We start from the raw sequence: 18,192 nt of genomic DNA on the forward strand, positions 1-18,192 counted from the left end.
ATATCAAATCCTGACATCAATTGAATTGCATTTCTCCAAGTACTAACTAAAGTTGTATTGGCTTTTGCTACATGGTACTAATTGATTTTGGTGGCATTTGGTTATTAGTACAATTTGGCAAAAAACAAGAATCCATTCTGGTTTCCTATGTGGCATTTTAATGGCCCATTGTATAAATTAAAATAAAAGGATTCAAGTGAAATCAACAGAAATTTTACCTTTTATTTATATGGGAGAAGAACTGGGCTCAAATTCTTTTAACAGTAACTTAATATTCATACTGGAATGAGTGGGTCTTATTTTACACTCTGTTGAAGTTTAATGAAGTGACACCAGATTAAAAGCGGAGTAAAGAATCTGGCCCAATACCTTAAGCAGCACTTTCTGTAGTTGCAGGGAACAAGTATATTTCTAACTTGGCTAAGTGTGAATTCTTTTTCTTTGTGTGATATTTGTAGTTCCGCTTTGGTGGAGATGGTGAGAAGGGCCCAACAATCTCAGCTCAAGAAGCTCAAGCCCAAGCTATTCTTCAGCAGGCGAGGGTAAGAATATTAAACTGGAATAAAAAAAAAGCTGCAAATACAGAGGAGACTTGTGTGAAGTTGCCTGTTATACAATGTATAAATCGGGGAGAGAGAAAGAAAACATGAGCTCGATGCAGACGATATAGACGTTTGAATGAAGTCCTGAAAGCAGAAATGAAAAATAACATTTCAATAAGTCATGAATATTACATATAAACACACACATATTCACCCCTCCCACACAAGAGACATTGATTCACACATGAATGATAAGATGAGGGCTGTGAGAGTGAGGACAAAAGATTTCATAGGCTTGCCGCGGCAGCAGAACATCTGACCAGAGTTGTGGAGGAATTTGGGATGACAGGTTGATGAGATGTCCAAATCAGTTTATTGTCTGTCTTCCCTTGATTAATACTGGAAAGTGTAATATATCCTCTGGAATGTGTATATGTATGGTGACACCATCATGCTTCATTCTCACTGTGTGGTCCAAATGGTTTAATTGAGAGATAGAAACAATCATCAGTGTGGGATAGCACAGAAGAAATACTAAAACATCTTCTTTAGTCCAATAGAAGAACACTTCTTAATTGCAAAGACAGATGTCCAGTTCTTAGGGTTACCAGTGGTTTATTCCTACTGAAAATATACTGATTTTATGGGAGTGAAAGACAAACTTAATATAAATTTGTATGCATAGTCTGTTATAGTCTCATTTAGTAAACCGTAACTGAGATTTGCTAAGTAATATATTTTATGCATCACACTTGTGAGAGCTTAATACACACAAACTTTTTAATATGGATTGCCAGTTCCTAAGCTTAGCAAAATAAACATCTCATGAACATGCAGTTAACCTTGGTCACCAGCCACTAGCATAAATTAATTACTAATAATCTGGCCATGCAATGAATATTATGTAATTGTTGTAGCTTCCCCTTGATATATGTTTTTTTTTCTTCCTTTTTTAAACAGATCGCTATGAGAGGACCACCTGGCCCCATGGGACTCACAGGAAGACCAGGTCCTGTGGTATGTTAAACAAAACAAGGATAAAAAATGGAATACACAAGTATTAAAAGTACATGGTCCAAATTCCTGCTTCATTACACCCATGCAATAAAAGTGATTTGCCTGGGGACTTCATGGCTATAATTAAGGCCAGAATTTGAGTCCATATTCTTTTGACGGGTCTGAAGTTCACCTGTAAGCTAATTGAATGTTTTGTATGTATGGATAGAGTACACTTTAAAATTTGTGAATGCCTTATACAACTAAATAAGCCTGTGCAGTTAGATAACCGCACCTTTCAGTACTCAGGGTGTTTATTATGGTAAATATTAGGAAATGAAAGGGAATGCTGAAGAATAATCTTACCTGTTTATCGTCGGTAAAGTAAGTCAGTGCTGTAAATTGGCACAACTCCCACTGACTTCTAAGAGAGTGGTATCTATTTACTTCAGGGCTGAATTTGGCTCACAGACTAATATTGAATGATTTTGAAGGATATTACTGTCACTGTGGTTGTAAAAATATTCTGAGTTCAGTACACCGTCTGCAGGGAATAAAAATCACAGCTTTTTAACAGCAAGCATATCAAATAGTTCTTAGGTCACCAGTATGTTTGCCACTGTGATCTCTACACAGCATTTTAAAAGTATAGCACATGTGAGAAAAGTGGAAAATCAGGTAGGAGGCTCTGCACTTTGTAAATCACCTGACCAATCTTGTAATTGTTATTTCCTCTTTTAGGCAATGGATACATTGTAGACTCAAACAATCCACAAAATGCTGTAATTTAGCATTTACCATGTTTCAAAAAGTCATTTAAGTATAACAACAATAATGTAAAATGATAACTGCTGGAACCAAGATTATAGGCTTTGTAGAAAACAAGTCTTTTCTAAAATTATCTCAGGTGATTATATTTATCCTCTTGGAGCCAGACAGTAGGGTTTTTCTCTAGAGTAAGTATAGCATACAAATTTGGAAGGATTCACTTAGTTTGGAAAGCAGTATTTAGTCTGCTTTGTTGGCATAGCTAAGTTGGCAGATATTTTGCCTGTTTTGTGATTATGGTGATCACTAACTGCTGTATTTTAACAATGTGCTTTGAAAAACAATGGATGAACTGCAGTACAAAGAGAAAGTTTAGCTCTTGTAATGACATAAAACACACATCTAGTTGTAAAATATATACAAAAACATGCTTAACGTTATTTAATAGCAAAGCAGGTCATTAATGTAGACCAGGCATCCATGAAATATTCATGAGGTGGTATAATAATAACATCAGGAGTACAAACACTCTTTCTCATCTTTTCTGGCCCCTCGCTGCCTTTATGTGCTCCCTCAGAAACAGCTCATTGCTGAGTGGTAACATTGTGACATCACTGTTAAGTCACTTCCTCTGTCCCATCTTTCTACCTTCTTTTCTCCCCTCCTGTCATCATCTCCCTCCCTAATTCATAACTCATTGGAGGAAGTATTGATCAACAGGTAGGAGGGGCAAATGGATAATCACATCTTATATCTTCTATAGAATCCACAGTCCAAGCTTTTACCCTATTACTGCCACCACATATTCTAGTACAGGGGTTCTCAAACTGGGTTGTGACCCTTCAGAGGGTCATGAGGTTATTACATGGGAAGGTCGCAAGCTGTCAACCTCCACACCAAATCCTGCTTTGCCTCCAGCATTTATAATGGTGTTAAATATATTAAAAAGTGTTTTTAATTTATAGGGGGGGGTCACACTCGAAGGCTTTTTATGTGAAAGGGGTCACCAGTACAAAAGTTTGAGAGCCCCTGTTCTAGTAGCACAACGTAGCCAAAAGCTGTCTTAACTGCACTCTCTAAGGATTCTCTTTGTGAACGGGGAAATCGGGGGGAGGGGAGGGATCAGGGAAATAAAAATGGCATAGTGCCTCTCTGTCCCAGCACATAGTAGAGAGGGTAGATATGGCGAGAATGGGGCTCTGTCTGAGAGCTCTCATATACCAATGGTGTTTGGCTTCTGCAATGGCCCTTTTGACTACTGGCAGCTGGCGTAATCTTGCCACAGCTGTAAATTGGACCTTGGGGTGGTTTGGTACCCTGTGGCTCCAGCATCATACAGCTGTGAAGGCCCCCTTCCTCACCAAGTTATGTTGAACAAAAGGCCAATCCCAAGGATTGTCACTTTCTGTCTATCTAGGTAAAACTGAGTGGTTTCAGCTGAGTCCCAGTTAATACAAATAAACAAATAAATAAACAATTTCAGCTAAAATCATTGGGCTTTAATTGTAACTTTGAAACAGGTACACAGGGGCAAATTCTTCAGTGGCATAACTCTCCCAGAGTCAATGGCATTGCCATTGTCTGTCAGCAGAGAACTTGACCCACAGACTTTTAGTTGATCACAGTTAGGCAAATTTCATTACATTTATAATAAATCAGAATAAACTGGTGCAAGGTAACAAGCCAACTGATACCCTATTTCCACTGATGTAAATCAAGAGACTAGAAGATTGCATTCAGTACACATTGACATTACCATTATATAACTGTGGTAACACTGAATCCATTTGTAAAGAGTGGTGCAACATTGCTAATGTATAGTTCTATTTACTGATAGTCCTGGCTACATACCACCAAAAGTTTACATTAGAAACATTGGTGCTTCTTTGTATGGAAAGTCTAGAGAATGAACCACATTAATAGCTATTTTGACACTGAGCCACCAGGAGGCTCTAGAAATCCAGCTCTTCTGATCTGGCAAAATGTTAGGCCAAGGTTTCCAGAAGTGACTAGTAATTTTGAGTGCCTCAGATTTTAGATATATCCCCTGGAAATATCTGAAAAAGGACCTAATTTTCAAACATTGCTGAGCACCTGTGCTCTGAAAGATCAAGCCCCTTGAACAAGTCTCAAGTTGAACAAAAAACAAGGCTCCCAAAATCACTAATCATTTCTGGAAGTCTTGGCCATAATCTGTCATGTATGTTGCTAATTTAATTGTGAGAACACCAATTAAATATGTTAAGAATCCTATTAAATGTATTATTAAAAAAGCACTTTCTTAGCATAGCAGAGTTGTAGTTACATTAAGTGTTAGCATTCACAATGTTAATTCAAGTAGATTATTTATCCTTTTTTTTGTCTAAGGCCGTTTCCATTGATTGTGCACATTTAAAACTGTTTAAAAACTAGGTTGATACAGAGAAACCTTTGCTAACAGTCACCTATCCTAGTGGGAAGCAACAACTCAGGGCCTGATTCTTGCCTCACTTAGGGCTTGATCCACTGACTTTAGCTGGCACTAGATCAAGACCTTAGAGCAATTTCTCTTCATTTCAGTAGGAGACTCAGACCCCTGGTCTCAGCAAAGTTTATACAATATGTAATTATACAATACATATTAAGTACACAATATGTGGTGTCAAGCATTCAGTCAGAAATGCACCAATCCCTTTGTGCTTCTTAGTAGGCTTCATTCTATTTGTACACTCTGTTGGTTACTCTTTTTGAATTATGTTGGTATGTTTTTCAGTGGAACCAATATGAATGGAAAAGGCAAACAGATTGTGAAAAATGTTGGTCCAGATCCTAGCTACTCTGATTTACTCCAGCTCAGGATCTGGTATAGTGCTGTTTTTAAGCCCCAGAATAATACTATGAGATAAAATTTCAGAGCAAATAATAAGCAAGGAGTGTATTCTGTGTCTCTGTCTATGCTATAATAGTGTAGAAATATCGGTATACAGATTTGTCACATGTTTAAGAGCCTGATCAGAAGATCATTGTAATCAATAGGAAGACTCTTATTGACTTCAATGATGTTTGGATCAGGCAGTCGAATTGTGCTTTATTTCTATAGTTGCACAAGGGTGCCGAAGATCCACTCTCAGGTCTTGCTGTCTCCTCCTTGATGCAGGAAGCAGACATGTTTTAATGATTCATGTTCTTTCTGAGCTGATATTTAGCTAGCAAACTTTAATATAGAACACTGTGGTCAATGCCTGGTCCCATTTAAGTCAATGGAGTTTGACTATTTACTTTGATGAGACCACAATTTGGCCCCAAGTTTGCCAGACCTTTGCAAAATGATTTTTCGGGTACTGTAATCGCGAAGGATGATTTCATAATAGCTAATGAAAAAGCTTTTCTGTAATTAATTTATAGAAATAGCTAGCAGTTTATCCAATTAAAGTTTAGCTGGATAACTAAACTCACTGTATTTTGCATTTGTTACATAGGGCGGGCCTGGCTCACCAGGGATTAAAGGAGAAAGTGGCGACCCAGGTCCCCAGGTACAATACAACATCCTTTCATTTTTCAGTATGTTACCTTTTCATGCTTTTTAGCATATGAAAATACATTCCCATTTGCAGCATATGGAAATACATCCTCCTATTGAAGAGCAATCAGTTGTGTGCATTTTACATGTAACTGAAGATGAATAATTTTTCCTGTGCAACACTGCAGCAAATGAAACAGTTACCTAGATTGTTCATTTTAAAATGTGAAAGTAACAAACTGCTTTTCTGTAAAGAGGATCAATTATCACATGTAGAGTGTCATCTCTTGAAAACCAGTTTTAAAATTGGTGCTGCAAGCTCTTTTCTCTGCTCTGTACTGTACATGCTCATGAGTACCATTAGCATCAATGCCTGCAATCATGTGACCTTGGGCTGTGATATGATCAAATCGCATAAACTGAGCAGAGTTTAACTTGACTAGTAATTAAACAGGAAATTTCCGAGAAAAAAACTTTAACACTAGAAGAAGTGGTGTTGTTGACTCAATGGATGATACCTTTCCTTCTTAGTAATTACTGCATCAATCTCGCAGTTTGATGTTAGAGAGTACTGGCCAGTTGGAATCTTTAAACTTAGACCCAAAACTAAGGTCATAAGCACTGGTGATCATAAAAGAAACTATGACATTTTTTTAGAAGTCTGGAGTGCTAACACCTATCACTTGGCCAAATGCCAACTTAGGTACACATATTTAATCATGTATTAAGTGACTATCCTAAATTCCACTTTGGCACTAGTACAAAAGTAAAACATTACAAATAGCCCATTAGTCTTTCATTTTTCCTGCCTACATTTCCAGTGTGGTCCTTTGTTAATATTTTTTCTTTCTATTTCTTCTTTTGGTCAGGTGAAGCTATTCACAAGCTCAGACAGTCAGCCATGTTCTAGACAGATATGGGGTCCTCTGCCCCCTCCCATATCTCAAGGTTCACAGCCCTCCTTTAACCTCAGGGAGACCACAGGGCCAGCCTGCCCCATTGCAGGCTTCTGCTGCTGCTAAGGAAACTGTTAGTTTCTCCTTGCCCTCCTCCCCTTCTAGATCTAGGTCCCCACTTGTGTCTTCCAGCTGGGAATCAGAGCTAGTTATTTGCTGCTGCTTAGCTGGTTCCCAACACATGCCTGCTGGGCTTCTCCTTAGATCAGGGTTTGCTACTCCCTGGCTTCGAAGGTCCTTAAAGGGTCAGACCACTCTGCTGCATTGCCCTAAATTATTGGATACTGATTCTGAGGCTTTTTTCAGCTGACATTTCCACCCAAGGTGCATATTGGTTTTGGACAGGAGTGCTCCCTTAGAAACACCTAGAACTGCCTGCAATGAGAATCGTATGCTCATGTGAGAGCGGAATGAGGTGTGCAGTCTGTGAAATAGTTTGGAATCCCTTGGGATAGAATGTGCTGTGTAAATATAAGTTCTCATTAAATATAGATGAATTTAATTTTAACATGGCTAAAACAAGATTTGTAAACCATGGCACTGAGTTTTTCAAAGACATTCAAGGGATCTGGATGCCCAGTTTTCATCACTAATTAATAGGAAGTGGGGACTCCCTTAGATAGCTTTGAAAAAAAATCAGTCTTGGTATTTAACATTGTATTCCTGAAGTTGTTGTTTAGCTGAGATGTTTGACAATTTTCTTTAGCTAGCTGTTCTAGCTTTTTGCTGCCATGTATAGTATGATTTTAAAGACTTTTGTTTAAATTCAGGGTCCTCGAGGTATTCAAGGTTCCATTGGGCCAAGTGGGAAACCTGGCAAAAGAGTGAGTAACATAAATCTGGTAAAAAATTAAATTGAAATCCAAATGAATTAACAATTTCTCATTACTCTGGATGTCAGTTGTTGGCATCTTCAAATGTTTGTATTCTTTTCAGGGTCGTCCAGGAGCTGATGGTGCTAGAGGAATGCCAGGAGAACCTGGTTCAAAGGTATGAGATCTGAGGTCAGATTTCAATCATGATGTGGATGATGCACATTTTAAATAGGCATTAAACTGCCCTCCACCACACTGCAAATGTAAAAACAATGTAGAAAGCTATTCTGCAATGAAAACCATGATTCAGACAACCAGATAAGATGCAAAAGTTGAGCATGAATCATCAATTAAAAATATAATAATTCATGGTAATAGACAGCAGTGTAACATTTAAGTAATTTGATTATTTGGGCTTGATTCTGATCTCACTTAGGCTGCTTTTTTTTACAAGGGTGTAACTGTATTTTCTACAGTGGAGCTACTTCTGATTTATACCAGTATAATGTGTAACTAGAATCAAGCCCTTTGTCTTGATGTTAAATTTATAATGGCATAATTATAGTGGAATGTAAAATCTGGTGCATGACAGTTTCTTCTGCTTTGACACACCCGGGGCCAAACTCTGATGTTCAGATGCATGTGCTCAACTCCAAATGCCTCGTTGAGATGTGCACATATATCCATGGGCAGAATTTAGACAACAGTGAGCTGGTATAATTTACTAAAAATATTACAAAGTGTAATAGTAATTTCTAAGTCTCTAATTTTTTCTTCCCTAGGGCGATAGAGGGTTTGATGGTCTTCCTGGTCTACCTGGTGATAAAGGTCACAGGGTAAGATAAACATGAATGTTTATATGAAAGCTCATTAAAAATGTGGTAGTAGTAACATCACCTTATTTAAAAAATAGCATAGGACTGTGGAGAGAGTTAAGTCAGAACATGCTAGAATTTCATGTTACAGCATAGTGTCAGAATTGTATTTTTGCAAGCATTTCATGTAAAGATTCCAGTAACATGAATTTATAGCTAACAATCCACATACATATTTTTTTATTTAAATATATTTGCAGAATTTGGGCTAGATTCTCAATGGGTGTAAATTGAAGTAGTTTCCTTAAAGTCAATGGAGATATGCTGATTTACTTCAGCTGATTTACTCCAGCTGTTGAATGGGTTGAAGTAGATTATTAGAAGAAAGTTGCAATATAAAAGTATACAAATTCTAAGCTGAGTATGTGTGTATCCCATGACCAGTGTAGTTATAGGCTCATTTCCATGATGTTTCAATAGGCAGATTGTATGCCAGTGGTACCTTCTCCTCTCCGGGACCCCCCATTGCAGATGGGGAATTGAGGTCACACAGAAAGTCTGTGGCCCAGCAGTGAATTGAAGCCAGGTCTCCCTTCCACTTGGGCAGTGCCTCAACAACAGGCCATCCTTTTCCCCTTCCTTTGAGGATACACAGAATTTAACATCTCTGAACACAGAGTAATGCAGAAAGTTTTGCAATTGTTTGTTCATGTTCATGGAAAACAACATCCTTGACTTGTAATTTTTTTAAACACCATTAAAAAGGCTTGCTCAAACAAAGTAGCAATCAAGAATACCTACAATGCTAAGCTGTATTGCTTATTGACAAGGACTGACTCAGTCCAAACACTTCAAATATCAACATTCCAGAACTTGGAGAAAGATCAGAGCTGAGAGCTAATTTTGGTTGCGTCTGGCCCTGTATAGCAGTTGTGGTGGAAGAACTCTTCCTCTTGGAATGCATCCCTATTGCAACTGCTAGTCACAACTGCAGTTCCCTGTACTCTCCTGAATGCGGTTCTCCTGCTAGTTCTCTTGTAAGTCTTAGCCACCATAGAAGGAACTAGAAGAAGGCAGGATAATGATTCCACCCTCTTCGAGAGTGGAGCTAGTGAACCACAGATGGAAGTATATGCTGCAATCTTCAAATGGCTTGTTCAGTAGCTACACTTCCCAGGAATTTGGGGAGACATTGAATACTTGCCATATTCCTACAGTGTAGTGTGTTGTAGTAATATTTGAAGTTGTTCTCCTCAGTCCTGTTTGTATGTGACATAGAGGGATCTCTTATTTTTACTACAATTAACAATTCTCTCAATCATTTTTCATCAAACCCTTTCTTCCTAGAGAATAAAACAAGCTGCTGTTTGCAGATTTTAAATGTGGGTTGATCTGTAGGTGGCCAGTAGAGGGTGCCAGACATTAAGATCTAGTACTGTGATACTCAATTAGATCTACCCACAGGCCAATTTTAGATTTTTATGTCAAGAGGAGGGCCATTTGCACAGAAGACTGACAAAATAATAATAATAAAAACCTTCAGGTGCCAATAAATAAAGAACTTGATTGCAATGTAAGTATTAGTGTTTCTGTCTTTTAGCAAATTTTATAAATCAATATTATTACCGGTGTTTGTGACAGTCTCTAATGGGACAAGTGACCAATGATCTCTGGCAAGCTTTGTGAAGAGCAGTTTATAGGAGGTCAGGGCAAGGCACGCATCCTGGTGACGATGCTCATATGTCAGATGATTGCGGTGTTGGTTTTTCACAATGTTCATGGTAGAAAACCCAGATTCACAGAGGTATGTTGATCCAAACATCAATAAGAGATATATGGCTATTCTGAAACTGATCAGCATATTGAGTCAAGAAATCACAAAGTTCCATTTCTCTGAATTTTTTCTTCAAGATATCTGAGCTCTGGAGCCCTACAATTTCTAAAAGGCACCTTTATCAATTAAATCAAGAATGTTCTTGGCTTCAGAAGGGCAGAGTTCATCAGTAGGGCCAATAAATGGATCACAAACAAAAAAAAACAAATCCTTTGGAATTTTAAAATTCTCAAATCAAATTTTAAAATTTTTGATCAGATTGTTCAGGAATTCTTGCATCGTTTTCATCCAAGTTTCATCGGTAGCAACAACACACAATGTGGTAAAGTGCAACATCTTTTCTGTTAAGTCTGTCTGAAAGATTTCAAGATTCCTCTGAAAGGCACACATTTTTCCAAACAGATCCCTGAGACTGCTTGCACGGCCTTGGAGCTTCAAGTTGAGGGAATTCAAGTCACCAGTAATACCACTCAGAAAATCTACCTATTACATAGAGGGGTCTTCATTCATAAATTCCAGGAACTCACGAGCTATGCTGGTTTTGTAGTTTGAAAGAAATTCTATCTTATTTTTTGAAGCACACAATCTCTCTCTGTCTCATGCCCCCTATTTAACCAGTGAACATCATTATGCTGCAATAGATTGCTGAATTTGGCTGAAACATCTTGTAAAAGAGCTTTAAAAAATGAAGTTGGAAGGTAGAAGTTGAACGTATCTCATTCACCCATCTTATCACAATACCCATTGACAATTTACCGCACAAGACAGTCTGGTGGATGATGTAATGAAGTGTATTTAATGAAGGGTGAACCACTGCCAAATGTGAAGCAAAGCCCTTCTCTTTCCCTGTCATAGAGGGACCTCTGTCTATAACAAGCAAGTTTACTTTCTACAGATCTAAACCTTTTTTCTTCCTAAGTTACCTCCAATCTTTGCACTGTTGTGGAATCAGACAGGGGAACCACCTTCACACAGTTCACAATGTCATCTTTGTTTGTATCTCCTGTAAAAAGCTCCTCCAGCATTCCCAGCGTGCACTCCTTCACAAGCTAGGTATCCAGGAAAGGGTTTTTCTTTTTAGCTGTTACCAACATTTTTGAAGAGAAGTAGCTGTTGCTTTCTCCTTTATAGTCGCTGATATTGTGAGAATGACATTTGAAGTGTGATACAAAGACTTCCAATTTTCAGTTTTGTCACGTCTTGCAACACTGCCAGGAGGACAGGCTGTGTTGAAGTTACCATGCTTTGATTCAAAGTGATGTCTCATGTTGATGACCTCACAGATATATAACGTGGTTTGATTATTCAGGGCCGGCTCTAGCCATTTCGCCGCTCAAAGCACGGCGGCACGCCGCAGGGGGCGCTCTGCCGCTCGCTGGTCCCACGGCTCCAGTGGACCTCCTGCAGGCGTGCCTGTGGATGCTCCACCGGAGCTGCGGGACCAGTGGACCCTCCGCAGGCACACCTGCGGGAGGTCCACTGGAGCTGCGTGCTGCCCTCCCGGCAACCGGCAGAGTGCCCCTTGCGGCATGCCACCCCAAGCATGCTCTTGGCGTGCTGGGGCCTGGAGCCGGCCCTGGGATTATTAAACACAAAGGTTTTGCGTCTAAATGAGGTGGCATAATAAATAGAAAATCCGCTGTTCAGTTTTGGTTAAAATCTTGGTTTCTGCTGTCAACTTTGCAACATTTACTCCCACTCGCATTCATTTTTGGCTCAATTTCAATCACTAATGAAAAAAATGGGCAGTGTCCTAGCTCAATCCTATTGCAAGAACTTAAGACCCAGTAAGCAGTGCTTAATTTCTGCCTGGACTTACTGGGGCTGAGCCCCAGCACCTCTAGGCTTGGCAGTTCATAGCTCTGGCACCTCTGGACTCCCGACCAGCAACTGCCGCTCTCCGGCTGTCCAGATCTGAAGGCAGCACTGTCGCCAGCAGCAACATAGAAGTAAGGGTGGTGTGTTATGGTGTATTGCTGTCCTTACTCCTGTGCTGTGGCTGGTGGTGGCATTACCTTCAGAGTTGGGTGCCCAGCCATCAGTTGCCACTCTGGCCACTCAACCATTGCTTAATTTGTGCTGGGGCTTGCTTGGGCTGAGCCCTGGCACTTCTTTCATTACAAATTACAAATTTAGTAAGTTACTAAAGAAGGCATAGGCAAATGATAGGCAGTGCATCACTGTTTGTGAATTTAATTATAAACATTATTTTGAAGTGAGCTGGCAGGCCACACAGGAATCTTTGGCAGGCCACATTTGGGCCGCCTACTGAGTGTCACTGACCTAAACACTGTGCATCTTTCATGTGTCCTCTGAAGACTGAGCAATTCTTCCAAAGTTGACTTAGGGCATGGCTACATTTGCAGATGTAGAGCGCTTTGAGTTAAACAAGCCTTCGTAGAGCACAGTAGGGAAAGCGCTGCAATCTGTCCACGCTCACAGCTTCAAGTGCACTGGCGTGGCCACATTTGCAGCACTTGCAGCGGCATTGAGAGTGGTGCATTATGGACAGCTATCCCAGCATGCAAGTGACTTCAACGTGCTTTTAAAATGGGATAAGGGGTGGAGTGTGACAGGGAGTGTGTTGTGTGTATGTAGGGGGAGAGAGCATGGGTTTTTGGGGGACTGAGAGCATGTCAGCATGCTGTCTTGTAAGTTCAGACAGCAGCAGACCTCCCTTCCCCGCCACCCACCTCTCTCTCTCACACAGCATTGCACAAAAATGATTGCTTTGTCTCAGAGCCGGCTGTCAGAGAGGGAGCTTTCAAAGGACATATCCGCATTCCTAGGCGAGTTCAAAACAATGACAAGAATAACCACTTGACTTAAGGAGATTATGGGACGTTTCTGGAGGCTGATCAGAGCGCTGTAATGCAACACCTCAGTCACACTGATGCCCAGGCATTGTAGCCAAGGCACAGCAAACATGATTCCTCTTGCCGAGGTGGAGTAGCAGCAGAGCTGTAGCCACGGAGTCAGAGCGCTCGTTGTGCCTTGCCAGTGTGGACAGGTAGTGAGCTAGAGTGCCTGGAGCTCCTTTATTGCACTGTAACTTGAAAGCGTAGCCAAGCCCTTAAGGTGAAGAGATCTATGTTTGCTTTCTAATATGGTGGAGCTGAGTTGGCAAACTTTATGACTTTTAATTGTACAGTGAAAGCAACCTTTTTTGTTCTTATTCAGAACTATGGATATTGAATTCATATTTTCTAAACAAATGTAAAATATCTGAAAATATTAATAAAAAGAAATAAAGAAAGCCTTTTCCAAGTCTTCCATTCTATTGTTTGGAAATCACTATAATACAGGGTTTTTCAAACAGGGGTCGCTGCTTGTGTAGGGAAAGCCCCTGGCAAGCCGGGCCGGTGTGTTTATCTGCCCCATCTGCAAGTCTGGCCAATTGTGGCCAGTAAGTCTCTCAGCCCACGCTGCTTCCAGCAGCTCCCATCTGCCCGGAGCAGCGATCCACGGCCAGTGGAAGCCGCGATCGGCCGGACCTGTGGATGGGGCAAGTAAACACACCGGCCTGGCCTGCCAGGGGCTTTTCCTACACAAGCAGTGACCCCTGTTTGAGAAACTCTGCTATAATACTTATTAAAATAGGAGTCCTCTAAATATTTAGAAAATATGACAAATCTGAAAGCAGTCCCATTCAAAGCTAAAGTAGATAACTGCAGCCTTTCAGATTCTTGTTTAGTCAGAGGACATAATGCAAGGAGCTGTTTGCATAAAAAAAGCACAGTGGAAAAAGAAATAAATCCTTTTCTCCTGTAGTTATATTTTATTTCCAAGAATACTGATGTTTAAAAAAACCCCACCAACCTTTAGCATATTCTTTTTAGGAATCTTTTCATGTCTAGTCATGTTTGAACTGGGAACACATACAATAATTTCCGGACTGGATGTCTGTCTGGAAGACATATGCTTTAGGCAACCACAAATTGAGCTCCCTATAGGAGTAACTGGATGAAATTCTATGGTCTGTATTATATAAAGAGGTTAGACTACATCGTCTAATGGTCCCTTCCGGCATTAACTCTATGAATCTATGAATTTGCGTGCAATTTAAGTATTTAGATTTATGAAGACTATGCCTATCCAAAGATATATCAAATGTATATAAAAGTGAAAGAATAATAAACAGTCTAAAACTAAAACTTAGAGAGCTCCCAAATTAAAGACTTCCACCATGCCCATCCTGTCCATTCAGACCTTGTTCTGTGTTAGCAGACTAGGGGAAGAAGAGAATCTGAAGGCTGAGGACACCTTACTGATAATGAGCTACCCCAGGCCCTCTCATGATTAAACCAGGACATTATTAACTCAAGCTCCTAAAATGATCTCAACTGCCACAGTATTACAAGAAGACAGAGGTAGCCTTTCAGATAAACCAAGAGCCAACCAGCTGGAAGATTTATAGATTTAAACCTATACGTTAAATTGCACCCAGAAAATAATTAGAAGCCAGGTGATGGACAACAAGTGTCATGTGCTGCCTTCAATAAATGTCGCTTAACACATAGGAAGCTGCATTCAGTCTGCACCAGTTAATGTTTTTGAATAGTGTTAAGACATAGCTGCATGTAGAATGTAACTCAACTTTGAGGCAACAAAGGTGCAGTTAATAGAACCTCATTATCTTTCTTAATGACCTCACAAATCACATTGAACAGAAGGGCAGTGGAATAAACACCTGCCATTCCTTATACAAGAGGCACCTTGGGGTAAATAAGTAATCACTGAAACCTCCCCAGCAGCACTCTGAAGGAGAAAAAGAGCGAGAAAGGAGACACTCAAGAGTGATTTCATATAACTTTTCTAGGATTCACAGCTGTGGTCAGCACCTTGGAAACACGTCTAAAGCTAGAAGAATCAGCATGAACACTTTTATTCAGTCCTACAAGAAGATCACTGATTAAAAATCCCCTCTCTTAAAAGAGCTCAATCAGTTGTGTTTAAGTTATGCAGCACACTGGCCTTCTTTAAAAAAGAGAAAAGAACAATAAATCCTAACCATATCGGTCCAAAATCTGCTAAGGCTCTGTGTACGTATGCCTGAAAAGCCCCAGTATGGCCATTCTTATGTTCTTATGGCAGAACCCAGCCTTACATGCAGTAATGATGATATGATTATTGAACATTTCTGAAATGTTAATCCTTCCTCACATTAATCTGATAAAAGATTTTGGTTTCACCTCTAAACAAAAACTTCTGCCAAGTAATATGTAGATTTGTACCTGTTTGCTATTACAGTGGAGATGTTCTGACATACCATTATGCAGCTAAAGTGGTATTTCACTTTCCCATCTCTTGTTGTTCGCAGCCAGAGTTGGAACCTGCATTATTTTAATACGGCTTTCTTAATTCTCCAGGGAGATCGTGGCCCACAAGGACCTCCTGGTGCACCCGGTGAAGACGGAACAAGAGTATGTTACTAATAACTTCAGCTCACTAATACACACAATAACATCTAAAGCAAGTCCTCCCAGAAGAGGAATATTTTGGTGATGTATACTCTTCACAGTAAACCTTCTATTCCTTTTAATAATGACAGGGAGAAGATGGAGAAGTTGGACCCAGAGGTCTCCCAGGTGAAGCTGTAAGCAAAGCTTTTTCACTATTCTATTTCTGGTATGCACGCTGACAGTTTTGCAGAACAAAATCACTCTAAGATTTTCATTCATTTCTACAGAGCTTTTCCCAGAGGGAAAAAAGTGGCAGTTCTGTATGGAGAGTAAACAATGGGCTAGATTCTTCTGGGGTGTAACTCCACTAACATGACTGAAATTATTCACAGATGAATTCAGTCCAGCGTACACAACTTCCAGAATCACTGGACCTGATCCTTATCTCATTTACTGTGGCGCAACTGCACTGACTTCAGTGGACGTGCTCTTGATTTACATGAGGACAGTGAGGACATAGTCAGTCTATTGAAACTTCTAGCGATCTTTCACAATAGTCTGCTTTTTGTGAATATTTGGCTGCAAAATTTCACCCGAATTCCCCTCCCCTTGCCCACACTGCTCCTCTTTATTGTATATTTCGCAACTGTTACATGTCCAAGAATTCCACTGATATCAGTAGGAATTCCACTGGTGCCGTCATTGCAGAACAGAGGTCTGCAGTGCAGGCAAGAGATCCAGGGCCTGGCTCAGAAAGGATAATTTTATCCTAAATATCTGACATATGCCCTTTCCAGATACAAAGTGGGTGTAAAATGCTACTGAGTCAGAATGATAGTAATTTGCATCCTCTTTACATATGAGGAAACAAAGAGGAGAATGAGGCCTGTCTACTTCAGCCACAGTGTCTGATGACACAAATAATGAAAAACAAAATGCACTTACACTGTGGGAAGTTAAAAATAATACTAGGGAACACATTTTGCTCCCCCGCCTCAGAAGAATGGTCCCATTGATTTCAGTGGAATTGCTTGTGGGAGCAGGTCTGCCCTTCTGCTTGTGGAAGAGTTTTCATTTGTTTATTATAAAGAGAAAGACTCCAAATGAGTAATTTTCAGCTATCTAGCAGAGATTTTACTGCCAAGATAGCACTTTCCACTGCAATACAGAACATGACAGAAATCATTAAAACCACCTTGTTTTCATTAAATACATAAATATTCGGCACTCAGATCAAGTGACTGTGGAACGTGCTGCACTAGTTTTCAAAGCAGTGGCAGGGCGAAAATCTCCCCCTGTGACTTTTCTCTGGTATGAGAGACAGAGCTACTTGACAAAAGGTGTCTTCAACCCATATTGTGCTACCGATACAGGGCAGAGGTCAGGAGGATCCCATGTAGTAGTGAATCCTTTTGTTGGGCTTCATTGCCTCCCTCCATCCTACTCCTGCGGCCTACCTGTTTGTAAGGAGGAATTGTGCTTACATTTTTAATATGAATTGTGTCTTCTCTTCAGGGTCCAAGAGGACTATTGGGCCCCAGGGGCACACCTGGTCCCCCAGGACAACCTGTACGTATGGCATAAAGAGTGAGGTATTTTAGATTTGCAATTTCCAGTAAAAAATAATTCTGCCCAGTGTTACCTCTATTTTTGTTCTTGTTGCAGGGTGTTGCAGGTGTTGATGGCCCTCCAGGTCCAAAAGGAAACTTGGTAGGTAGATAATTAGGGAAACAGAGGTTTGGGATTGTCAAAATCCTTCCCCTTCCCTATCCCCGTCACTGTTTAATCTAAAATTCAGATTGCTCTCAATGTTATATTGAAGAGAACAGCCTTGTGTACCATCTGCTTAAACCTAAATTCTGCCCTCATTTAACCTCTTGAACCCTCAGACTCCAGCTCTCAGGGTGTATGGGTGGAATTAGCCCCACATTAATAAAATGTTGATGATATAAATTAATTTTAAAATCAGACTAGAGAGACAGTTAGTTGGTAGATTTAAAAGAGGGACAACACAGAGATATGCTTATATTTCTTTAAGCCTGAGAATGAAGATTTGTAACACAGAAGCCCAAACTTAATGCCTCTGTATTTTTTGCATGGTAGGGTCCTCAAGGGGAACCAGGACCTCCTGGTCAACAAGGAATCCCAGGTCCACAAGTAAGTGTTCAGTAACTCACAGGTTACATCACATTCCTTTAAACAAATGTTTAATGAATACAGACTAGCATAAGGTTAGCTTTTCATATGCAGGATTGATAAAGCATGAAGGATTTTATAAATAATGCTGAAAATGTACATAATACAGTGGGAGCAGAATTTTAAAGCAAGCCTGCAGAGGGCTTTTTCATTTGCAAGAAAAATGACTCATTCAGTGTTCCTGGAATGCCAGCAGGAACGGCCACACCTGTAGGAGGGTTCTGAATAGGATCCTGTTACAGACTTGATGCCAGAATAGTAGCCTGTGCAAAAGGCTCACACAAAGGTCCTTATCTAACTGGTTTAAAAAAATACCCACACATATATTTTATATTTGCCACTATGTTTAAACAGATTAATGAGGGCTCT

At 40.0% G+C, this 18,192-nt stretch overlaps 1 protein-coding gene across 1 annotated transcript in view; it reads left to right on the forward strand.

The window, feature by feature from the left end:
- The window catches only part of COL11A1 (collagen type XI alpha 1 chain), a 228,243-nt gene that overhangs the window by 83,099 nt on the left and 126,952 nt on the right, over positions 1–18,192 (forward strand). The window contains exons 13-23 of the mRNA XM_050963625.1: positions 459–542; positions 1,503–1,559; positions 5,765–5,818; positions 7,532–7,585; positions 7,698–7,751; positions 8,359–8,412; positions 15,595–15,648; positions 15,777–15,821; positions 17,143–17,196; positions 17,293–17,337; positions 17,731–17,784. Coding sequence (XP_050819582.1) covers positions 459–542; positions 1,503–1,559; positions 5,765–5,818; positions 7,532–7,585; positions 7,698–7,751; positions 8,359–8,412; positions 15,595–15,648; positions 15,777–15,821; positions 17,143–17,196; positions 17,293–17,337; positions 17,731–17,784 — 609 coding nt within the window. The remainder of the gene's footprint in view (positions 1–458; positions 543–1,502; positions 1,560–5,764; positions 5,819–7,531; positions 7,586–7,697; positions 7,752–8,358; positions 8,413–15,594; positions 15,649–15,776; positions 15,822–17,142; positions 17,197–17,292; positions 17,338–17,730; positions 17,785–18,192) is intronic.

This window comes from Gopherus flavomarginatus, chromosome 7 (genome assembly GCF_025201925.1).
Source record: "Gopherus flavomarginatus isolate rGopFla2 chromosome 7, rGopFla2.mat.asm, whole genome shotgun sequence".
Lineage (NCBI taxonomy): Eukaryota > Metazoa > Chordata > Testudines > Testudinidae > Gopherus > Gopherus flavomarginatus.